This window comes from Equus caballus, chromosome 8, assembly GCF_041296265.1.
Source record: "Equus caballus isolate H_3958 breed thoroughbred chromosome 8, TB-T2T, whole genome shotgun sequence".
Classification (NCBI taxonomy): domain Eukaryota; kingdom Metazoa; phylum Chordata; class Mammalia; order Perissodactyla; family Equidae; genus Equus; species Equus caballus.
Genome location: NC_091691.1, coordinates 7,788,440 through 7,812,931, shown reverse-complemented (window position 1 = coordinate 7,812,931; position 24,492 = coordinate 7,788,440). Strand labels below are relative to the sequence as shown.

Sequence of the window (24,492 nt, the reverse complement as noted above, 5' to 3'; positions counted from 1 at the left end):
CTTCATCCAGATGCCACCCTGAGCTCCCCCGTTGCCTGCCCTCAGGCTCTATTACATTGCTTGACTGCAATCTCAGATGCTTCTCTTGTTGTTGCTTGTCTGTTGTCTGTCTGCCCCCTCACTTGGGAGCTCTGTGCCACTAGGGACTCAGAAAATTGTCGGCTGAGTTCCAGAGGCTGAAGGGTAACAGAAAAATGCCCCGTCCCTGTGGGACCTGAATTCACACTGTGCATGCCCCCAGGAAATTTGCTCTGAGGGCATGGGCAGGTGACTCAAACTCTCTGAGCCCCAGTCTTCTCACCTGCAGAGCGAATCCTATCTATTGCTGAGCATCCTGCACGGGGCTCTCCTCCACTCCGATGGTAAGTCCTTTTCCCAACTTGGCACCCAGTCCCAGGAAGCGAGGGTGCACAGGGACCGATCCGGGACAAGTTCATCCACTTCTGTCAGCCCTTCCTTTGTAGTGGCTGCCCCAGCACATCACCAGCCTGTAAGTGTCCCTCCGGAGGAGGAGCCCTGAGCATCGTGAGGGAGCCCAGTTTTCAGGGGGCCAGATGGAAACCCTACCCCCCTGGGGCCCATCAGGAGGCAGGTTCAAGCACATACCAGGTCACAGGCTACGTGTGAGGCAGGACCTGTTATTAACCAGCTCATTTCATACAACGCACACCAGCACACGTCCCCCCGGCCACACCCACAGGGGCCCAGAGCAAAGCACACACTCCAGCCTTCCCCCCTCCTCACTCCCTCCCCAACTCCGACACCCTGGTCCCCAGCGTCCCCAATGAGACCTGTTCAGACACAACGAACGCCTTGTCTGTGTTTGAGACGCCCCCACAGTCAGAGCCCCCGGCTGACCGGGACGTGCGACTTCCCTTCCTGGACAGGGCAGGGACCTCCAGCCCAGTTCTCAGGTGGTGGCCACTTGTGGCCTTGCCATGTAGGGACCCCCCCCCCCCAAGAGGCCAGGCTCCTCCAAATCCTCTCCCCAAGGCAACAGAGAGACACAGGGGCTTTAGAAACCAGGCAAGTTTTAAATATATGTTGGCACAATATTAAGATTAAATACACATCATAAATAAGCCTTATAAATAGAAAACAGATAAAAATTGATAAATTAGTCATGTGCCTCCAAGGAAACGTCCCAGCAGCTTCTGGGACCCTCTCCAGGAGGGCAATGGTTTCAGCATGAGAAAATTCCACGATGTACCACCAGGGGGAGCAGCCAGGACCCCAGACCAGGAGCTTCTAGGTGCTGGGAAGAACAGAGACCTTGGGCTGCACCCCCTGTCCATTTGCCCCGTGTGTCCCAGTTCACGGAGAGAATTTGATATGCACCCTATGTCACCAAGTCCCAGCAACTGACAGGTGGAGAATGCTTTACACTGTCCCCAATCCCCTCGATTCACAAAGAGAAAACTGAGATTCAGAGAGGTAAAGTGGCCTACCTGAGGCCACACAGCGAATGAGAGGCTAAGCTGGGTTCCTTGCATCCCCCAGATCAGTGCTCCTTCCAGGAGCACTGCCTCTGTCACAGCTGCCTAAAGTGAGGTCCCCCAGACATCCAGGTGTCTGGCCTGAGACTGAGATGAGGCTCAGGAGGCCAGCTTGGGTCCTGACCTCCCCTTGGAACCGCGCCACCACGGAAAGGAGGAAGTCTGGGGGCAACAGCCCTGCAAGTCATGAGAGGGAAGGGCCGGCAGGCCTCTGGGGAGCGGAGCGGGGGAGGGGTCAGTCTGGCCATGAGTCAGCCTGTGTCATCAGATCCCTGAATCAATGGAAAGTTGGCCCCGCGTGGCCTGACCCGACCGTCCCACCGGGACCGGGGAACTCAGGGCTGGGGTGTGCAATAGCCTGACCCTATCCCCCCAGCCTGGAGGAGGTAGACCCCTTAAAGTGCTTCTGAGAGGTGGGGAATGGAGAGGAGCAGGTTTGGAGGCCCCTGGGAGGTGCAGTCCTGGAGAGTGCCTGCTGGTCCTCCACTTGCCAGGGGAGCCCCCAAGGCTACCGGGGCAGCTGCCCCATGGGCACGAGTCTCCGGCCTCTCCTGAAGAGTTGCACCCCCCGAGGCCCCTTCCGCAGGGCCAGGCGGCGGGGGCTGTGTCTCCGGCTCCGGCGGGGGGTCTTCCCCCACTCCCGGAAGACCTGGCCTGCTGAGCCCATGAGGCGGTGGAAGCCGCTCAGGAACTGGCAGCCCTCCAACTTGTGCTGGAACGCGTCTGAGGCAGGGATGGGGGGCGGCGAGGCCCCTGGGCTTGCCTGAGTGGGCTTGGCCGTCTCCGAGGAGGCACGAAGCAGCTGGGACAGGCAGTGGATGTTGTTCTGGAACCCACGGATGTTCATTGTCACCGTTAGCCAGTCCCGGGCTTTGGGGAAATCCTGCTGTAAAGCGGTCAACCTGTGCAAGGCCTGGCCCAGCGTGGCATTGAGGGTGTGCAGGAGGTCCCACCTGCTGAGCTCCCACAGGGCATCCTGGCTGGGGAACGCCCCGGGGCGCTCTTTGCAGAGTTTTCTCAGTTCAGACGTGTCCAGGCCTTGGAGGCGGATCTGGAGGGAAAGGAGAATCAGGGAGTGAGCTGGAGCCCCCGTCACACACAGACAAGTCTGCTCTGGTCAGCCTTGAAAGGCTACCTTCTGCATCCCCCATCCAGTCCTCCCATTGTACAGATCTGGAAACTGAGGCCTGAGAGGGGACAGGACTCCCGGGTCACTGCAGGCAAGGCCAGAGGGATGGTGTAGCTGGTGGGGGGAGCGCACAGGCAGTGATCATGGTGGGGGGAGTGTTGGCGGGGAGGTGGCCGTGAGCTTCAGGAGGGTGGGACTCGTCTCGCTCACCCCTACATCTCCAGGGCCTAGAACAAGGCGCCTGGTAGGCGTGCAGTGAGCGTGCTGGACAAACGGACATGTGAGGCAGTGGCGTTGGGGTTCGTGCTCCAGACCCACTGAGCTAGGGAAGATGCATCCTCTCCTTGGTGTCTCAGGGTTAGGCCTGAGATTCGACGTCGACCCTGGAATAACGTAGGGAGTCGGTTTCCCCACCCGCCCCATATTGAGTTGGGGTTGGGTGAGTGGGGGTTGGGCCTGATCCTCTCTGGGGCTCACTCCTGCTCTAACCCCAAAGTTGTCTGAGACTCAGATGCTAGCAGGGGCCAGGCGCTCACATAAGGGTCCAGGAGTAGGCTGGTGTCCTGCAGCAAGTCCGCCTGACTCTGGAGCTGCTGGAGGAGCCCTTGGTAGTTGGCCGAGCAGCTGCCCATGGCCGCCGTGTTCAGAAACAGGAGTCCGAGGACCAGACCTGGGGCAGAGAAGGGGATATCACCTGACTGGACAAGGAAACCACAGGGGGGTGGCTTTCAGAGGTGAGGCACCCAAGAGGGCCTTGGAGGTCGCAGCCCATCCCATCCTCCCGGGCCTTGTGCCTCCAAGGGCGGGCTGTGCACTGTGTGTGCACCGGAGCGCCTGCCGGGCCGCTGCCACCTCCCCAGAGAGTCACTGTCCAGCACTGGAGACAGTGGCTGCGCTTCACCAAGGTGGCCTTTAAGACTTGGAGATTGTGGCGCCAGACAGGAACTCTGCGCCTGGGACTCCTGCAGCTTCAGGAGCTGACCTGGGGCGGCCCATGTGGGGCTGCTCTCCGAAAGACCTCTGGACTATGGGACGCTACTGCCACAGGACCCTGGGCTCCCATCACAAACGCTGGCCCTCCATGCAGGTGGGCTGGAGAGGCTGCATGCTGGGCGCCCCGGAGCAGCCTGGCACCCTGAGCTACGTCTGCGGAACCAAAAGAGGCTGCCTTTCCATCCAAAGCTTCCATCTGGAAAGGATGTGCGAGAGCATCCAGTCCATGCCCCCAATTCACCAACAGGAAGACCAAGGTGCAGAAGGAGCAGGGTTGGCCAGGTCACACAAGGCCAGCCTGTCCCCTGAACTCTCATGCCCCTCCCTCCCCTCTCCATAAAGGGCCCCTTCTGTCAGGCCCACCAGGGAGGCGGTGAGCCCGTCAGAGCGTTCTGGGGGGCTGGCACAGTTACTGCTCACCCGCCTCCCCCCACCCCCACCCGCCAGGCACCGGCAGCCACGTGGTCGGAAGGGGCCTGTGGCGCAATGGCCCGGAAGGCAGTGACACCATGTTCCCTTCCTAAGAACCGTTTGGCCCCTTGGGGAAGACGCTGCTGGGGAGAGCCGAGGGGCTGGGCGCCCAGGCGCAGCAACCACAGGGCACCTGTGGACACCTCCCCAGGTATCTGCTGCTGGGCCTAGGCGGGGGGCCCGGGTGAGTGTGCTCCTGGGACTAGAGTGTCTGCCTGGGTGGGCACCCAGGTCTGTGCAAGGCTCAAGGGAGTAGCTGGCCACACACAGGTGTTGCGCTCCATCCACCGTGGAGACCCCGGGCTGCCTATGGGGGTTCTCAGGTTGGTGAGATTAAGGGCTCTGGATGATGTCACAGGACTCTGTGTGCATGTCACCCTGTGGGTGTGGCTATGTGTGCTGTGTGATTGCGTGGGCTCCAGGGCCCTGAGCCTGTCTGCATCTGTCCATTCCAGACCCTGCGAATCAAGGCCAGAAGGAGGCCTCGCAGCCCCTCCAGACATTGCACCATTTTCCCGCTCAGCTTCTGCAGCTTCCTGCTCTGCCCAGCACATCTCCCACCTCCCTCCTGCTTCCCCAGCCTCTCCCCTAATCCGTCCCCTTCCCTCACTCCCTGGCTCCCAGAGTTGCCTCTACATCACCTCCCCTTGGAAGCCCTCCAGGGATACCCGTTTTCCACCCTGTAAAGTTGCTGTGGCCCCCTTTCTTTGCCTGACCTCCTGGCTCTCTCCCCTTCTTGACATCCTTCTATCTGGTGCCCAGCCTCCCCAGCTCCTAGAGGACAGAGGGTGCCCCTGCTCCCCGCTGGCGTCTGTGGGCACAGCAAGCTGGTGCTAGCAGAGAGGAAGGAAGTACTTACTGAGCAGCATCCTCTGTGTAAGCTGTGCCCGCATGCTGGGTGCTCGAGCTCTTGCCCGTGCCGGTCGGGGGTGACACCTCCCGGCTGGGAGCCCTGCGGGCTGGCAGCCACTTTATGCCCGCTGGGGCGATTGGCCAACACCTTGTGAGGTGGGTGGGGGGGGAGGGGGAGGGCAGGCCTTCTGGGAACATGACCCCAAAAACCAAAGTTTCCACAGGCGGCCAATGGGCGCTGGGTGCGGTGGCATGCCTGCTCCTCCTCCTGTTTTCTTCGAATTCGTTCTTCGAGGTCAGCCCCACGCCCAAGGATGATGCAAACCGCAGCCTCAGCCTTCCTGGGGTAAGCTGGGAGCGAGGGGTCCATGCCATCTGCAGGAGGGCTATGCCCGGGATGGAGGGCAGAGGCTGCCACTGGGCACCTGGAGAGCCCGCCGGCCAGTCTCAGCCCAGGAGCCATTGGCCTCACAGGCCACAGTGGTTTGGGGCTGAGGGAGCGAGACATCTTCCTTCTTGGGTCCCCTTCCCGCCCTCCCGCGGGGCTGTTGGGACATCTGTGAGCGGAAACCACCGGGCTCTGGGCACAGAGCCAGACCCAGGCTGGCAGCCCTGAGATTGTGTTTCTGGCCCCAGGACCTGCATCCCCCCGTGGGGCTCCCGGCCATCTCCTTTCCTCCACCATGCACCCCACACACAGCCGGTCTTCCCCATCCCAGGCCCGCAGCCAGGCCCTTTCTCTACAGACAGAGTCCTTGGGGAGAACCGGGTGCTTGGGGCAAGAGAAACAGATCAGGATTCAAGCCTGCTGACATACTGTGTGACCAGAGTCACGTAATGTCTCTGGGCCTCACTTGTAAAATGAGGATTAGAAAAGCACTTCTCAGCCCACCTCGTGGCGCTGCTGCCGTCATGGACATAAAAGGCAAAAGTTCTTTGAAGGAAAAAGGAAAGATGAAAGTCTAGTTCCAAGTACTAACTGTCGGGGGGCGGGGTGGGGGGTGGAGGAGATGGGGAAGCTGTGAGCTCAGAGGGGAAGCCTGGGAGGGGGAGTCACTGCCATGACGGTTGGGGACCAAGTTTCACTTTCTCTGAAAGATAGTGATTGTGGGCTGGTCCCCTGCTTGCAGACTTCTGAGCGTCAGAATGAAAGGCCCTGGAGACCGCGCCTCCTTAGGCAACCTGCTGCTTCTTTGCGGAGTAAACTGAGGCCCGGGCAAGGGCAGACAAGGAGCAGAGGGCTGGCCCAGGCCTGAAAGAGAATCCTTGGCCTATACCCTCCGGAGCCTGGCAGGGAGGAGGGTGCCGGAAGGCTGGGGAGCTAGGGTGGGACGCCAGGGGGCTGCCAGGGAGCCTGAGCTGCTTCAGCTGGGGAGAGCCTTGGGTCTGTGGAGCCTGGACTAGGAAAGCGGAGGTGACCAGGAAGAGGAGGACCAGATGTGCATCTCTGCCCCGGCACCAATCACAACCACCAAGGCTGTTACCTGCTATTCCCTCTATAAACATGCCCACCATCAGTCGTTTGTTCATTCAACAAACTTTTATTGGACCCTACTCACCTGCTAGTCCCTCTGTAGACACGCCACCATCAATCATTTATTCAGTCAACAAACTTTTATTTGGCCCTACTCTGTGCCAGCCACTCCCAGGTGCTGAGGAGCCAGCAGTGGACAAAACCAGACACACCCCCATGCCCAGGAGGCTACGCCTCCGCCCCCTCCCGGACTCCCTGGCACCCCGGCATGGCACTTACTGCGCCATGCTCAATTTACCTCACCAGTACCACCCCTGAGGGCCAGTTCTGGATTCTCCTCCAGAGAGTGTCGCTTCTGCTGAATTCCTCATCTCTGTGCCCACCCCCGCAAGGCTGCTTCCTGGGGCCCATGCCAAGCAGGATCCTTCTTCATTTCACATCCCTGACCTCATCTTGCAACAGCCCGGGGAGGAAGGGCGGCCGGCAGGGATGCCTCGGCTCCCTTGAATGAGGCAACTGAAGTGCAGAGCGGCTCGGGGCCTGCTCCGGGCAGGAGAGCCAGGGCTGGCTGGAGAGCTTCCTGACCCTCAGTGATGCCTGACCGACGTCCACATTCGGGGGACAGCCATGTGCCTTCACCTTGTCTCCCCCACGGTCCGTACTGTCTCCTCGTTTAAAAAGGCCTCTGAGCCCAGAGACACGAGGTTGCCGTGCATGGGAACATTTAAGAGGAGCAGGGCGTCCAAACCAGGGCTGTCAAATCCGAGACGATGCTCTGAGCGCTCGGCTCCTCGAGGGCCGTGTGCAAGCCCGGGGATCAGGGCCCCCGAAGGCAAGCAGAGCTTATGTATGAGTTCACCCGGGCTGCTGTAACGAAATAGCACAGACTGGGGGCTTAAGCAACGTGTTCTCTCGCAGTCCTGGAGCTAGGAGTCGGAGATCAAGGTGTCGGCAGGGTCGGTTTCATCCTGAGGCCTCTCTCCTTGGCTGGTAGATGATTGCCTTCTTCTCGTCTCCCCACATGGTGGCCCTGGGTCTGTGTCCGCGTCCTAATCTCCTCTTCTTATAACACCGCCACTCATGCTGGATTAGGGTCTCCCCAATGACCTCAGTTTACCTTAATCACCTCTTTAAAGGCTCTGTCTGCAAATATAGCCCCATTTTGAGGTTCGAGGGGGTTTGATCTTCAACATATGAAGTTGAGGGACACCTTTCAGCCCATAACCACTTGTAAGAGGAGGACACGGTCGGAGGGCTGCAGGGAATAGGGACACCGGAGGAGAGTCCAGAGGTGGGTGGGAGGGGGCAGACACTTGCGAGAGGACGGGGGTGGCCACAAAGTGAGGAGGCTCGGCTGCCCATCTGATCCAAGTGTGAGAGGAAGGTGCGTCAGCATTTCTGGTGAGGTCAGCACCCAGTGACGTCCCTCTTGCCAGCAGGAAAAGCTTGCAACACGGCCCAGCCAGTATAAATAGGCTCCCGACCACAGGACCCAGGCTGTCCCCTCAGCCTGGGCCACGTCAGCCAGGTCCGCGTGATTCGGAGGGGAAGAGACGACTGGCTTGGTTCCTCAGTACTGCTGTTTCCCCCCTTTCCAAGAGACGACTGGCTTGGTTCCTCAGTACTGCTGTTTCCCCCCTTTCCGGCCCACCCTTCTGCTGCAGGGCCCTACCCCTTTAAATGCAAGGACAGGACCTGGGGTGGTCTGGGAGGCAGGTCAAAATTGGAGGCTGGAGGCTGCTCCCCTGGGTGGAGACAGTGGCCCCGACCTGCTGGGTGGGAGGCGGAGACCAACCTGCTCGTTAGCCCAGTGTTCTTGGCCAGGTCACATCCCCTTTCTGAGCCTCAATTTACCAAAACTTTGTAGACTTGGTGGGACAACTTAACAATCGAGAGACAAACAACCCAAATCAAAAATGGGCAAAGGATTTGAATAGACATTTCTCCAAAACAGACAGACAAATGGCCAATAAGCACCTGAAAACATGCTTAGCATCACCAGCCATCAGGGAAATGCAAATCAAAACCACAGTGAGCCTCATACCCACTAGAGTGGCTGTAATCAAAGGCAGACAACGACAAGAGCTGGAGACGACAGGGAGCAGCAGGAGCCCTGGCGTGCTGCTAGGGGCACGCCAAATGGTGCCACCACTCAGGAAGACAGTCCAGCAGCTCCTCAAACGATTAAGCAGGGAGATGTCATAGACCCAGCTGTTCTGTGCCTGGGTACATACGCAAGAGAATTGAAAACGCATTTACACAAAAACTTGCACACAAATGTTCATTTATTTACAGTAGCCAAAAAGTGAAAGCAACTCAAATGTCCATCAACATGAATAAAAAAATTATGGTACATCCATACAGTAGAATATTATTCGGCCCTAAAAAGGAATGAGGTACTGATGGATGCTACAATGAGGATGGACCTCAAAGGCATTATGTTAAGTGAAAGAAGCCAGTCGCAAAAGGCTGCATATTGCATTATTCTGTTTATATAAAATGTACAGAAGAGGTAAATGCATAAAGACAGACGGTAGATTAGTGGTTGCCTGGGGATGGGGAGTGACAGCTAATGGGTATGGGATTTCTTCTGGGGTGATGAAAATGTTTTTGAATTAGATAGTGGTGATGGTTGCGCCATCTTGTGAATATACTAAAACTCAGTGAATTATACATATTCACATGATGCATTTGATGGTATGTGAATTATGTCTCGATTTTAAAAAATGCAGTGGCAAGCGCTACCTTGCAGGACGGTCCACATGATTCAGTGGATGATGTGTGCAAGCACCTGGCCCAGAGCAGGTGCTCGGTAAACACTCCCAGGCCAGCCTTGGGCAGACGCTGGCGCACATTTGCTTATGTCACAGGGCAGCTTTGAGGGTGGTTGGGAAAGATGGTGTTACATAAACTCTGGGGTGAGCAAGGCTCTCCCAGGGTCTTCCCGTGAGGTCAGTGAGGTCACGCTGGCTAGGGGAATCCCTTGGCTCAAGACCTGCCACAGAATTCTTCTGGGACCTGGTGCGTCCACAAGAGTGGGAAGCCATATCTCCCCTGCACCAGTGGCTCCCCCAAACTGGGTGACTGATCCCCTTTTCAAGGGCCTGAACACCTATTCAGGGTGTTCAGCAGAGAGAGAGAGAGTAGAAACGCACTTTTGTGCAGGCACCGCTGACTGTCCGCTTCACACGAGCCATGTCCTCAGCCAGGCCCGCCATAGGGAACACCCAGGCCGAGGGAAGGAGGTGGGGCCGATGCGCCCACTCTGAGGTGGGAGGACCAGGAGACGAGGGTGCTGCCCAGCTGTCTGCAATCTGGCTGGCCTGGAAAGACCCCCACCCCTGGCCACGCTCTCTGAGTCCAGGGTCCTTTCTGAGAGATGAGGGGACAGGCAAGATGACCACAGAGGACCTACAACCCTACAGCCCCGTGGGGTCCCGTAGCAGCTCTAAGCACTGGGATGTCACTATAAATAAAAACAGCCCTAAACATTAGATAAGGAAGTCCAATAGAGTCCTGACTTTTCTCATGATGACCATCTACAATGGCTATTTTGAAACAGCACATTCTTGCCAAAAACGTTTCGGTGCCCCAGGCACACGCTGTCGGCCCAGTGCTAATCGGGCGCATTTCTGGAGTTCTTCTGGGTCCTGTGCTGAGCTCTGGGCATTTCACACAGGCTAGCTCATTCAATCCTGACAGCCACCTTTTGCAGCAGAAATTGTCTCCGTTCTGTAGCTGGGGAAACTGAGGCCTGAGAGGCGGGGCACTTGATGGAAGGTCACATAGCTGGGAGGGAGCAGGGACAACAAAAATAACAAACATCTCTGATAGTGGGGAGATGGGAGACCTGCTCCCACAGGGGAGGCTGCCTGGGGCAAGGCACCGGCAGAAAAGGGCTTGGTGGAGGAGGCTGGTGTTTCTGCAGGTCTGGAAAGACAGCTGCATAAAAGGGACACTACCAATCCCACATGCAGAGGACTGCATGAGCTGACTGCAGGCTGTCCCGCTAGCAGGACAAAATAGGACCGGTTTAGAGACTGGCAAGTGTGGCTGAAGTCTAATAGAGGGAAGAAGTCAAGGAGGGAGGGGAAACGGAGTCACCCCCAGAATGGCTTTCTGCCATTGCAGCCCCTCCGGAGGGCCTTGTACAACACAGCGGGTCCCACCCCCTTGCTTAAAACACTCTCCTAGCTTTCCGTTGCCACTCGGATAAGGCTAAAGTCATCACCACGGTCACCAGACCCTGCCTACCTCCCCAGGCTCACCCACACCTCTCTAGCCCACTGCCTTCTCTGACCTTCCTCAGTCCCTCAGGGAAACCAAGCTCTCATCCCAGGGCCTTTGCACATGCTATTCCCACTGCCTGAACACTCCACCTACTGACCTGCAACCCAGACATCAAGGTCCAGTCCAAGCTTCACCCCTTAAGGGAAGCTTTCCCTGACCTTCTTCTACCTGAAGCTGGTCCCTCCCCCCACCGACCCTCCCAGAGTACCATGTACCCCTCTTTGTAGCACTCTTCAGAGTTGTAAACTTTACAACCTTGGGATTGTCTCCTCAGCCAGATTGTAAATTCCAAGAGGGCGTGCACTGTGGTGGTGGCTCCCCATCGCCTCCCTGGAGCACAGCACAGGCCCCGGAATACAGGAGGTGCTCAATAAATCCTCAGAGATGTGTCCCCATTGCACATCTAGTGCACCTGCAGCCAGGCCTCCAAAGGCGCAGGCCCCCTCGCTGCCTGGCGGGAGCAGGTTCTCTTGGAGCCTTTCCCCTGTCCTCTCCTGGTCGCCTCTTCCCAAGAAAATCAGAATCGTAGCTCTCACAACCCACCCAAGCACGTGATCTGTTTTTTAGGAAGCCTTGATTTTAAAGATGCTGACTTTTCCTTTTATGATAATTTTTCTAAAGCGAATTCAGAATGTATCCTTTCACCCACTGCAGATTTCAACACCTTCCTGGAAATTAAACTGAAAAAGAAAAAAAACAAGGCTTTTCTTCTGCTTCCTTTAAAAAATTCACTTCAGAATGAATTCCACAGAAGCGGCACCTGACAGCCTCAGAGAAGGGGACCAGTCTTCACTCGAGGGGACAATCCTACATTTTGCAGAAACAGATGGATCACGGTGCCTTTTCAGTCCTCGTTCAACCTATATCTAAGTAACTCGCTATGTGTATCAGACTCCAGTCTAGGCGCGGGAATCAATGGGCAAGAAAGACAAGGCTTACAGGTGAGCGCAGTGACTATGAGTGGCTTTTGATATCCAGGTTTTGAAGGGGAATAAACACACATGCCAGCATCCAGCACAGGCCGGGCCCTGGGAGGCCCATTTGTCAGGCTGCCCGTTTCCTGCCCCAGGCCACAGGAGGGGCGCCCACCCAGCCTGGCCTTCGTGCTATCCTAGGGTCTAGCCATGCACCTGTGTCCTGAGCAGGGTCAACAAAATCCTTCCTCAGGACTCCTGTCGGCCCCAGGAGACAGGCCTCCCTGATGTGGCTGGGGTTTCTGAGCCAGGATGTCGCCAGCCTGGTGCTGTGAAAAGCTACCTTCCCCAACTCCACAGGGTGGGGGTGAGGTCCTGCCGAGCATGAGAACACGGCCTGAGCAGCCAGGGAGGCCAGTGATTTCCCGGCGTCCCTGGTCCCTGCTTGAAGCCAGGGCCGACCAGACGGCGTGTCCCAGCTACACAGGACATGATGCCAGTCTCTTTTCTGCTAGTTGAGCTGGTTTCCCAGCACTTGCCACCGGGAGTCCGTCACCCTGCACAAGCATGAAAATATGGGCAGGACGGGTGGAGGGCCTGGAGGGAGGAAGTGGGACGGGCCTTCTCTTGCTGCCAGCTGCACGGACACAGGACATGCAGCAAAAACTTGGAAACTTTGCTCAACAGAGAGGGCAGCTGAAGAAAGACAGGCAGAGCCAGCCAGGGTCCCTGTGGGGCTGTCTGCAAATGACAGCCCTGGTCCCGAGGGGAAGCTGGGGACACAGAGGCAGGCCTCACTTGCAACGATGCCAATTACCAGGCTGGAGGAAGTAACCTGAGACAGGCACTGGAAAGACCTGCCTTGTTTCCCCTCTCACTCTTGGGGAGATGCCAAGGAAACTCTGGGCGTTTATCTTTTTTAAAAAAGTGTTTTGTGAGGAACATTGGCCCTGAGCTAACATCTATGCTAATCTTCCTCTATTTTGTATGTGGGACACCGCCACAGCATGGCTTGATGAGTGGTGCTAGCTCCACACCTGGGTTCTGAACCTGTGACACCCAGGCCACTGGAGCGGAGCACGTGAACTTAACCACTACACCACTGGGCCGGCCCCTGTGGGCATTTATCTTGATATGAAAAAAAAGAAACAAATCCTGCAGCTTCAAGGGGAGAAAAGGCCATTAAAGTTTGCTCTCTCTAAGGGTCTACTGGTAGCCATTCAATGGGTGATGTGGTGTGACCATCTGGGGCCAGGTCATCCTGCCCACAGAGCATGTAAGGAACACCAATGCAGAGCACCCCCACAGTCAAGAAGGCATAGCTTAATAGGCCAAAGGTGGGAACAACCCAAATGTCCATCTATGGATAATGGGTAAAAAATGTGGTATGTCCAAATAATGGAATATCATTTAGCCATGAAAAGGAATGAAGTACTGACATGTGTTACCTCCTGGATATACCTCAAAAACTTTATGCTGAATCAAAGAAGCTAGACGCCAAATGACACATATTGTATAATTCCACGTATATGAAATGTCCAGAATAGGGAAGTGCATAGAGACAGAATGCAGATTGGTGGTTTTCAGGGGCTGGAGGGAAGGGGAATGGGGAGTGATAGCTAATGGGTAGGGGGTCTCCTTTGAGGTGATGAAAATGTTTTGGAACTAGATAGAGGTGATGGTTACACAACATTGTGAATGTGCTAAATGCTACTTAGTTAGTCACTCTAAAATGGTTCATTTTATATTATGTGAATTTCACCTCAATTAAAACAATTCTTTTTTAAGGGCAGAGCTTGGATTGCTGGGAAGCTGGCGGTGTAGGAGGACTCTGAACTCACCTCCTCCCAAGGACACAACAAATTTACAACTCCTCTTGTAATAATGGCCCCTGAGAGAGAACTGAAAGCTGGGTAAAAAGAACCCCACAAACTCTCAACAGTGCTGACTGAGGTGGAAGAGGCAGAAATTCCTTTCTGCAGAAGAAAAAGCCACATTCTAGTCGTGGTGCTTCCTGGCCAGGAGCAATCTTAAGGTACAAAGCCTTCCCTGGGGGAATGGGGGATCTGAGTGGGAGAGCTTCACCACAGTAAGCAGCTTTTGGACTCAGCACAACCAAGACAAATGTCATAATATCCGGCTTTGCTGGCTATTAGCAACAATGGGAATACCCCGAGAAAAGCTATCAAACATAAGAGAAAGAAAAGTCTGCTTTCAAAGGCCCCACGCACAAATTCACCCATTTCGGAAAGCAACCTAAAGTCACCAAAAAGGTACACAGTCCTTTGGTGAAAAGAGACTCACTTGATGGGCTCTGGGCACATCTCAGTGAGAGGTGAGACCTCCTTAGTACAGGTATGCTGACACAGATGCTGGCAGACACCACTGGAGTTCTTCCCCTGGCCTATTAGTGCAGGGGTCTGCCCCACCCACTAGAGCACTGATTTAATCCAGCTCAGCTAGGGCAGGCAGCCCACCCTAGGGACTGGCTCCGCCCAACAGCAAGCCCTCGGGCAATGTGTGGGCCTGCATACACAGGGTGTATGGGACCTCTGTAGCCAGGTGAGTGGGTCTGCCTCTGGGGAGCAAGCCATGAGCAAGTGGTGGGGCTGTGTTGGCAGAGTGTGTGGGGCCTCTGCAGTGGAGTAAGTGGGACTGCTTCTGTGGGTTGGGGCATGTGGATGCGGCAGGACTATGTTGATGAGGTATGCAGGCCTGTGGGTGGTGGGGGTGGTCAGCTGCAGCAGACCTGTGCTTCCCAAACAGCCACACAGGGGATCAGCCCCACCCTCCAACACCTGAAGGCCAGCCCCACCCAGCTGAAATCCTGAGAGAGCTGATAACAGCCTTGTAGGCCCCCCGAGCCTAGAAATCAGCCACACTGGAGGCCTACTCACTTAACAGAAAAACTACAGCAGGAACATGCTATAAGACTTTGCGCCAACTGTGCTTGGGCTCCCCATGCCTGATAAAGTGACTGTAGGATCCACAGCAGTCACACGCAGCTGAGCATTACAATCAGCCAGCCAGGGGAACAGCCTAGCCTCCCCCTGCACCTGCAGCAAGAGCAACCCTGCCACAACAGAAGGACACACGCACACATGTAGCCCACACAGGGGACAGTCCTGGAAAATTTGGAACTGGTGATGAGAGGGAAGCACACTGCTGGGACTTATCAGGCATCTCTTACATAAGGTCACCTCTCCAAGATTGGGAGATGTAGCTGTCATACTTAATACATAGATATAAACACAGAGAAAGAGGCAAATGAGGAAACAAAGGAATATGTTCCAAGAAAAGGGAACAGGACAAATCTTCAGAAAAAGAACTAAATGAAACAGAGATAAATGATCTACCTGATAAAGAGTACAAACTAATAGTCATAAGGATGCTCACTGATCTCCGGAGAAGAATGGATGAATTCAGTGAGAACTTCAACAAAAAATTGGAAAACATAAAAAGGAACCAATCAGAAATGAAGAATATAATAATGGAAATGAAAAAGTCACTAGAGGGACTCAATAGCAGAGTAGAAGATACAGAAGAACAGATCAGCAAGCTGGACAAAAGACTAGAGGAAATCACCCAAGCTGAACAGATAAAAGAAAAAAGAATTAGGGGCCAGCCTGGTGGCGCAGCGGTTAAGTGCGCACATTCTGCTTCAGGCGGCCCGGGGTTCACCGGTTTGGATCCCGGGTGCGGACATGGCACCGCTTTGCAAAGCCATGCTGTGGTAGGCATCCCATGTATAAAGTAGAGGAAGATGGGCTCGGATGTTAGCTCAGGGCCAGTCTTCCTCAGCAAAAACAGAAGGATTGGCGGCAGATGTTAGCTCAGGACTGATCTTGCTCCAAAAAAAAAAAAAAAAAAAGAATTAAAAAGAACAAGGACAGTCTCAGGGACCTCTGGGACAACATCATGCACACTAACATCCATATAACAGGTGTCCCAGAAGAAGAAGAGAGAGATAAGGGGGCAGAGAGTCTATTTGAAGAAATAATAGCTGAAAAATTTCCTAACCTAAGGAAGAAAACAGACATCCAGGTACAGGAAGCATAAAGAGCACCAAACAAAGTAAACCCAAAAAGGCCCACACCAAGACACATTATAATTAAAATGACAAGAATTGATAAAGAGAGAATCCTATTAGCTGAAAGAGAAAGGCAACAAGTTACATACAAGGAAACCTCATAAGCCAATGACTTCTGCTATGACTTCTCAGCAGGAATCTTACAGGCTAGAAGGGGGCAGCACAAGATATTTAAGGTGCTAAAAGGAAAAAACCCAGAGCCAGGAATACTCTATCTAGTAAGGTTATGATTCAGAATGGAAGGAGAGATAAAGAGTTTTCCAGACAAGCAAAAACTAAAGGAGTTTATCACCAAGAAACCAGTCTTACAAGAAATGCTAAAGGGACTTATTTAAATGGAAAAGAAAAGACCACAAATAGGAATAAGAAAATTATATATATAAAAAAAAAACCTCCAGAAAACCAGAAACAATAAAATCACTGGTAAAGGCAAATATATAGTAAAGGTAGCAGATCAACAACCTATGAAACTAATATGAAGGTCAAAATACAAAAGTACTTATTTCTATTATCTATTTCCATGATAAGAGAGTAACAGATACACACACACACACAAAGAGGTTAAATACAATATCAAAAACATAAAATGTGGGAGGAGGGGAGTAAAAGAGTAGAGCTTTTAGCAAGAAGTCAAACCTAAGAGACCATCAACTTAATATAGAGTGCTATATATGTAGCTTATTATATCTGAACCTCATGGTAATCACAAACCAGAAACCTATCATAAATACACAGAAAATTAAGAGAAAGGAACCCAAACATAATACTAAAGAAAACCATCAAACCACAAGGGAACAGACCAAGAGAAGAAGAAAGGAACAGAGAAGAACTATTAAAACACCCCCAAAAAAGGTAACAAAATAGCAATAAGTACATACTTATCAATAGCTACATGAAATGTCAATGGACTAAATGCTCCAATCAAAAGACATAGGGTGGCTGATTGGATAAAAAACAAGACCCATATATATGCTGCATACAAGAGACACATGTCAGACTAAAGACAGAAACTGAAAGTGGAGGGATGGAAAAAGATACTCCATGCAAATGGCAAAGAAAAGAAAGCTGGGGTAGGAACACTTACATCAGACAAAATAGACTTTAAAACAAAAACTGTAACAAGAGACAAAGAAGGGCACTACATAATGATAGAGGTAACAATCCAACAAGAGGATGTAACACTTGCAAACATCTATGCACCCAACATAGGAGCACCTACTATATTAAGCAATTATTAACAGACATAAAAAGAGAAAAAGACAGTGACACAGCAGGGGACTTTAACACTCCACTTACATCAATGAATAGATCATCCAAACAGAAGATCAATAAGGAAATATTGGCCTTAAATGACACATTAGACCAGATAACTTAGTAGATATATACAGAACATTCCATCTAAAAACTGCAGAATACACATTCTTTTCAAATGCACATGGAACATCCTCCAGGACTGATCACATATGAGGCCACAAAACAAGTCTCAATAAATTTAAGAAGATTCAAGTAATACCAAGCATCTTTTCTGACCACAAAGATATGAAACTAGAAATCAACTAGAGGAAGAATGTTGGAAAAGACACAAATATGTGGAGATGAAACAAAATGCTACTGAACAACAATTGGGTCAATGAAGAAATCAAAGGAGAAATCAAAAAATACCTGGAGATAAATGAAAATGAAAATACAACATGTCAAAATTTATGGGATGTAGCAAAAGCCATTCCAAGAGGTAAGTTTATAGCAATACCCGCTTACCTCAACGAACACGAAAAATCTCAAATAAACAATCTAACAGTGCACCTAAAGGAACTGGAAAAAGAAGAGCAAAGCCCAAAATCAGTAGAAAAAGGAAATAATAAAAATCAGAGCAGAAATAAATGAAATAGAGACTTAAAAACAATAGAAAAAAATCAATGAAACTAAGAGCTGGTTCTTTGAAAAGATAAACAAAATTGACAAACCCTTAGCTAGGCTCACCAAGAAAAAAACAGAGAAGGCTCAAATAAACAAAATCAGAAATGAAAGAGTAGAAATTACAACAGATACCTCAGAAATACAAAAGGTTATAAGAAAATACTATGAAAAGCTATACGCCAACGAATTGGATAATCTAGAAGAAATGGATAAATTCTTAGAATCATACAACCTTTAAAAACTGAATCAAGAAGAAATAGAGAATTTGAATAGACCAATCACCGGTAAGGAGATCGAAACAGTAATCTAAAACCTTCTGAAAAATAAAAGTCCAGGAACAGACAGCTTCCCTGGTGAATTCTACCACACATTCAAAGACTTAATACCTATCCTTCTCAAACTCTTGCAAAAAATTGAAGAGGAGGGGAGGCTTCCTAACTCATTCTACAAGGCCAACATGATACTGATACCAAGACCAGACAAGGACAACACAAAAAAAGAAAATTACAGGCCGATATCACTGATGAACATCAATGCAAACATCTTCAACAAAATACTAGGAATTCGAATACAATAATACATTAAAAAGATCATCCACCGTGATCAAGTGGGATTTATTCCAGGGATGCAGGGATGGTTCAACATCTGCAAATCAATCAATGTGATACACCACATTAACAAAATGAAGAATAAAAATCACATGATCATCTCAATAGATGCAGAGAAAGCATTTGACAAGATACAGTATCCATTTATGATAAGAACTCTGAATAAAATGGGTCTAGAAAGAAAGTACCTCACCATAATAGAGGCCATATATGACAAACCCACAGACAAGATCATATTCAACAGAGAAAAACTGAAAACTACTCCTTTAAGAACAGGCACAAGACAAGGATGCCCACTTTTACCACTCTTATTGGAAGCGAGATCAATCAGGCAAGAAGAAGAAACAAAAGGGATCCAAATTGGAAAGGAAGAAGTGAAACTGTCACTATTTGCAGATAATATGACTTTATATATAGAAAACCCTAAGAATCCACCAAAAAACTTTTGGAAATAATAAATGAATACGGTAAAGTTGCAGGATACAAAATCAGCATACAAAAATCAGTTGTGTTTCTATACGCTAACAACAAAGTAGCAGAAAGAGAAATTAAGAATACAGTCCCATTTACAATTGCAACAAAAAGAATAAAATACCTTGGAATAAATTTAACCAAAGAGGTGAAAGACCTATACACTGCAAACTATAAAACATTGTTGAAAGAAATGAAAGAAGACACAAAGAAATGGAAAGATATTTTGTGGTTGTGGATTGGAAGTATTAACACAGTTAAAATGTCCATACTTCCTAAAGCAATCTACAGATTCAGTGTAATCCCTATCAAAGTTCCAAAAGCATTTTTCACGGAAATAGAACAAAGAATCCTAAAATCAACAAAAGACCCTGAATAGCCAAAGGAATCCTGAGAAAAAAGAACAAAGCTGGAGGTATCACACTGCCTGATTTCAAAATATACTACAAAGCCATAGTAACCAAAACAGCATGGTACTGGCACAAAAACAGACACACAGATCAATGGAACCGAATCGAGAGCCCAGAAATAAACTCACACATTTATGGACAGCTGATTTCAACAAGGGAGCCAACAACATACAATGAAGGAAAGTCTCTTCAATATATGGTGTTGGGAAAACTGGACAGCCACATGCAAAAGAATGAAAGTAGACCATTATCTTACACTATACACAAAAATGAACTCAAAATGGGCTAAAGACTTGAATGTAAGATCTGAAACCGTAAAACTTCTACAAGAAAACATAGGTGGGGGGCTGGCCCAGTGGCGCAGTGGTTAAGTGCGCACGTGCCGCTTCGGTGGCCCGGGGTTCGCTGGTTGAGATCCCGGGCACGGACATGGCACCGCTTGGCAAGCCATGCTGTGGTAGGCGTCCCACATACAAAGTGGAGGAAGATGGGCACGGATGTTAGCTCAGGGCCAGCCTTCCTCAGCAAAAAAAAAGAGGAGGATTGGCAGCAGATGTTAGCTCAGGGCTAATCTTCCTCAAAAAAAAACATGAAAGAAAAAAGAAAACATAGGCAGTACTCTCTTCAACACTGGTCTTAGCAGCATATTTTCAAGTGCCATGTCTGACCAGGCAAGGGAAACAATAGAAAAAATAAGCAAATGGGACTACATCAAACTAAAAAGCTTCTGCACAGCAAAGGAAACCATCAACAAAACAAAAAGACAACCTAATAATTGGGAGAAAATATTTGCAAACCATCTATCTGATAAGGGGTTAATATTCAAAATATACAAAGAACTCATACATCTCAACAACAAAAAAACTAACAACTCAATTAAAAAATGGGCAAAAGATCTGAACAGAGATTTTTCTGAAGAAGATATACAGCTGGCCAGCAGGCACATGAAAGATTGTTCAACATCACTAATTATCAGAGAAATGCAAGTCAAAACTACAATGAGATATCACCTCACACCTGTCAGAATAGCTATATTAACAAGAAATAACATGTTGGAGAGGCTGTGAAGAAAAGGGAACTCCCATACACTGCTCGTGGGAGTGCAGACTGGTGAAGCCACTATGGAAAACAATACGGAGATGCCTCAAACAATTAAGAATAGAACTACCATATGATCCAGCTATTCCGCGGCTTTGTATTTATCCAAAGAACGTGAAAACATGAATGCGTAAAGATATATGCACCCCTATGTTCAATGTGGCATTATTCACAATAGCCAAAACTTGGAAGCAACCTAGGTGCCCATCAAGGGACGAACGGATAAAAAAGATGTGGTATATATACACAATGGAATACTACTCAGCCATAAAAAAGGCTGAAATCTTGCCATTTGCAACAACATGGATGGACCTTGAGGGTATTATGATAAGTGGAATAAGTCAGAGGGAGAAAGTCAAATACAGTATAATCTCACTCATAAACAGAAAATAAAAACAACAACAAACACACACATAGAGACAAAGATTGGATTAGTGGTTACCAGAGGGGAAGGGGGGAGGGAGGAGGGCAAAAGGGGTGACTAGGCACATGTGTGTGGTGATGGATGGTAATTAGTCTTTGGGTGGTGAACATGATGTCATCCACACAGAAATTGAAATATAATGCTGTACACCTGAAATTTATATAATGTTGTAAACCAGTGTTACCGCAATATAAAAAAGAGGGCAGAGCTTAAAACCACAGCAACCCCAGGAAAACCAAGGGGCTGTAAAAGGACAGGGGAGTCAGAGGGCACCCCATGGCCCCTCCTGTGTTACTGCCTGGTTAGCACCTGTCCAAGGGCTCTTGTTTTTCGACTTAGAAAAGACTGACTTCAACTTAAAGGCCAGGGCGAGCCAGCTCAGGACAGGGCCTGGAAGCTGCCAGGAGGGGAAGCCCCTGGCTTTGGGAAAGAGCAAGTCTAGGGCGAGGCACCGAATGGCAGGGCAGCCAGAAGAGCCAGTGCAGGCCAGCAGGTCTCAAAGACAGGGGTGGGGGGTGCTGCTGAAGGCTGGTGACGGGGGAGCAGCAGAGGTGGGGAGTGAGGCGACATGCCAGGGCTATGCTGAGGAAAATGTGCTTGTGTAGACAGACTAGAGGGACACCGAGGCAAGGAGATCAGCGGGGAGTCGGGGGCAGTGACACAGGCAAGGACAACCGTGGGTTGAATCAGAGCCCTGGGAAGTGTGGGGCACCAGGCTGTGGAGGGCTCTGGGGCTGGGGGGCCGGGGTGGGTCTCTGTGTCATGGCAGGGGGCCCGGGCTGAGGGGCTCATGCACAGTACACACACAGGCACAGATGCACACCCCAGTCACACACACAGGACATGTGCAGAGGTGGAGCCAGGCACACAGCTCATGTTCATACTAGCGTAATCGGACGCACATACAGCCACAGACATTCAGACCAACACAGATGCACAAGTGCACACTGGGACACACTGACACTTAGATACACATGTAGACAGGCATACACACTTTCTGGCCAAAACAGACTTGTCTGTAGAGATGCACGCGAAGGCCTCCCCTGACCGTGAGTGCAGTCCTGCACACACACACACATCCACCTGGCACTGGGACCAACCCCCCGGGATGGCAGCTCTGGGCACTCCCATTTGAGGCAGCCTTGACTCGAACTCCAGCACCAGGGCCCGCCTGGGAAAGAGAAACAAACCATGGCCATACCCAACACACCCACCAGCCCAGCCCAGGGTCAGGGAGGAGCCAGGGCCAGGCCTCCCGTGCCTGCCCACGCACTCGCACTCGTTGCCACCAGCGGCAGACACCCAGCCACCTACGCAGACAGCTAGATTGCGAGGGATCTTGCAAAATCGTCCCGTCCCTCAGGGTTCAGCTAAAGTTCCCTCAGGGAACTTCCCCAGGCTCCTGTGGGCACTATTAACTTTCTTTTTGAGTTCTGGTTCTGCCACGCCCAGCTGTGTGACCTTGGGCAAGTCATTTCACCTCCCTGTGCTTCATTTCCCCTGTGTAAAAGGGGGATAATGGGAGTGTGTGTTGAATACGTGAATTAATAGTGTACACCCTTCTCTTTCCTCCCCACACACAGATGTGAAAAGCAGCTCCCCTGTGCTCAGTCAGCCAGCTGCAGATGGGGCTCCCCCGTCCTGCCTCCCACTTGGTCCCTTCCCACTAGTGAGATCCTGGGGGCGGGCGGAACATCGAGAGGGCATGGGTTTATTCTCCCCTCTACACAGCATCAAGAAGCCAGCTTTGGAGCAACTTGGCAAACATGGGACCAGGCGGCCCTGCCTGGCAGGGGTGGGGATGAGGCCTTTAAACCCTGAATTTCTCCTTAAATGTCTTCGAGAAGGACTTAAGAGGTCACTTTCTCTATATGGGCATGAAGATCAGAAAGGATGGAAATGAGCCGTTGACGCTCCCCGCCTGAGGTTTCCTCCTCTCCTATCCCCACCCACCCAGGTCCATATCCTCCCAGGAGATGCCAGAATCCGAGCTGGCGGGCGGAGGGCTGGGAGCATGTTCCCACTGCCTGGTGGGCCATGGCAGGGCCCTCCCCAAGCACAGGCTGCCATCTTTATGAGGATGGGCACTCAGGCGCTGTGGTCTGCAGCCTGACCCTCACACCCAGGGGTGGCTGTGCTGATGTGGACAGGTGGACCAGGGATCCTAGGGCTGGGAGGACAAGGACATGGGCTGTGTGCCAGCGAGTGCCCCCAACCTCGGTTATGAATGACCCAAGCTGAACCCAACCCCAGGTCTGGGCTGACCATACTGAGTTCCTCTGCCCTGGGACTCCTGGGGGCCTGGGTGGGACGAGGAGGTCGTTCTGTGAGCCCCCACCTAAGCCTGGGATAGCCCAAGGCCCATCTGTCTGATGGCACCCAGAGCATCAACTGCATGTGAGGTCCAGGGTCACATCCCCTTCTAAGCCGAGTGCTCCCCAGGCACCTCCCAAGCCCTGTGCCTGACCCTAGGTGGGTCTTGGTCTCCTTGGCACTCCCAGAGCAGATCTCCCATCTGTAACCTGCTGAAGGCCGAGAGCTAGCCCAGTGACCCCCAGGGACCCTAATACCCTGGGAGCTAAAACCTCTCCACAAAGACTCGCACACATGTGGCAAAGAGACACGTGTGGGCATGATGACCATTAGGCCTGTGTCCAAGCCCGACCAGCCCACTAGAGTGTGATTGTGGCCCCTCCAACCCAGGCCAGAACTGAGGGCAGCCCCAAGAACTAACCGATGGCGGGTTAGAGCCTGGTTTGAGGGACCAGGTGAGGACCAATGACTTGAAAAGCCAGGAGGACTAAAACACCCAAATCGGGCAGTGACTCACAAGCAGACAGACCCCCAGAGCTGGACATGGGGCTAGGAGCTCTCTAGCTGCAGGTCAGGAAACCCCAAGAATTCTGGTTCTAAAGCCCCCACCTCAGCCCAGGGCATCCCTGGAGCCAGGGTCCATGGTGGGCCCTCCACAGAAAGGAGCAGTAACTCCCCTCAATCCCAAAAGACGAACTACAAAGAAACGCCCCCTACCCAGGGCCAAGAGGTAGAGGGTCCTGAAGGAGCCGCCTCCTAGGTCTCAATGCACATGGGGAAACTGAGGCTGAGGGGAAGGGGCTGGCCCCAGGGTCCCCAACAGCTCACTCACCTGGCTGAGATGTGCTCTCTGCTCCTCTGATCTGCTCGGGTTCCCAAGGGCAGGGTGGGCGCACTGCCAGAGGCCTGGCCCCAGTCTGGCTTTTCTGGGGAGCCGCCACAACCTCCAAGTACGCCGAAGTCACACCCTTCTTCCCTTCTTGAGTGCGGGTGGGTCTGGGCTGAGGAAACCTGATAACCTCCCTGGCACATCTGCAGGGCCCCATCAGGCCACAGTGGAATCCCAGCCTCACGGAGCAGGGAGGCGGCCCCTCTGTGACAGGAAACCTGGGCCCAGATGTGCTGAGCTCTGGCCCACGCAGGCAGCCATCAGGGGCAGAGCGGGCTCCAGGTAGCCTCTAGGCCCCTGTCCTGTCCTCCTGGCCAGGGGAAGCCGAGGTCCCCACTCTGGCTGGCCCCTTCTCACGACTGCTCCAGGAGAGCCCTCGTAACCAGAAGTGACTGATCTCTTGGCCAACAGGGACTCCTGTGAGGGACAGCCAGAACTCAGACGTGGTCCAAAAGAAAGCAGGCAGCAGCCTGGAAGAAAGGCACTTTGGGGTCCTCCTTGAGGGTGTTTTGCAACAGGCCAGCCATACTCAAGGTGGCAAGGGAGGCTGGCAGTCTCTGCCCATGTTCAGAACCTTCTGGGCTATTCCAGAAGCAGCAAGGAATGAAGAAAAAGCCCGGACTCAGAGCCAGGCAGCCCTGGATGTGACCTTG

General features: G+C 52.0%; 1 protein-coding gene and 1 long non-coding RNA gene across 7 annotated transcripts; one reads left to right on the top strand and one right to left on the bottom strand.

Annotated features, from left to right (window-relative positions):
• Positions 1–1,014: 1,014 nt before the first annotated feature.
• OSM (oncostatin M) lies at positions 1,015–5,172 on the bottom strand. Its single transcript, XM_001495055.5, has 3 exons — positions 4,949–5,172; positions 3,162–3,295; positions 1,015–2,547 (listed from the first exon to the last, which is right to left on the bottom strand). Exons 1-3 carry the CDS (start codon positions 4,980–4,982, stop codon positions 2,005–2,007), a joined length of 711 nt encoding a protein of 236 aa, XP_001495105.1. The 5' UTR covers positions 4,983–5,172; the 3' UTR covers positions 1,015–2,004.
• LOC102147986 (uncharacterized) lies at positions 4,089–24,388 on the top strand. 6 transcript variants are annotated; one of them, XR_001381270.3, is made up of 5 exons: positions 4,099–4,240; positions 5,157–5,287; positions 11,360–11,646; positions 13,408–13,654; positions 24,251–24,388. It is a non-coding gene; the product is annotated as an uncharacterized lncRNA (long non-coding RNA). The 6 variants fall into 6 exon arrangements; XR_001381271.3 differs by having other exon boundaries at positions 4,107–4,240; positions 5,166–5,287; XR_011441739.1 differs by lacking the exon at positions 24,251–24,388 and having other exon boundaries at positions 4,097–4,240; positions 5,166–5,287; positions 13,408–15,233.
• The last annotated feature ends 104 nt before the right edge of the window (positions 24,389–24,492 follow it).

Bases quoted from the DNA above. Each gene is read 5' to 3' on its own strand.
- OSM (XM_001495055.5), bottom strand. From the start codon at position 4,982: ATGCGGGCACAGCTTACACAGAGGATGCTGCTCA. The intron at 3,296-4,948 runs GTAAGTACTTCC...TCTCTGCCCCAG, and splicing joins TACACAGAGGATGCTGCTCA to GTCTGGTCCTCGGACTCCTG. The intron at 2,548-3,161 runs GTGAGCGCCTGG...CTTTCCCTCCAG, and splicing joins GCCTACTCCTGGACCCTTAT to ATCCGCCTCCAAGGCCTGGA.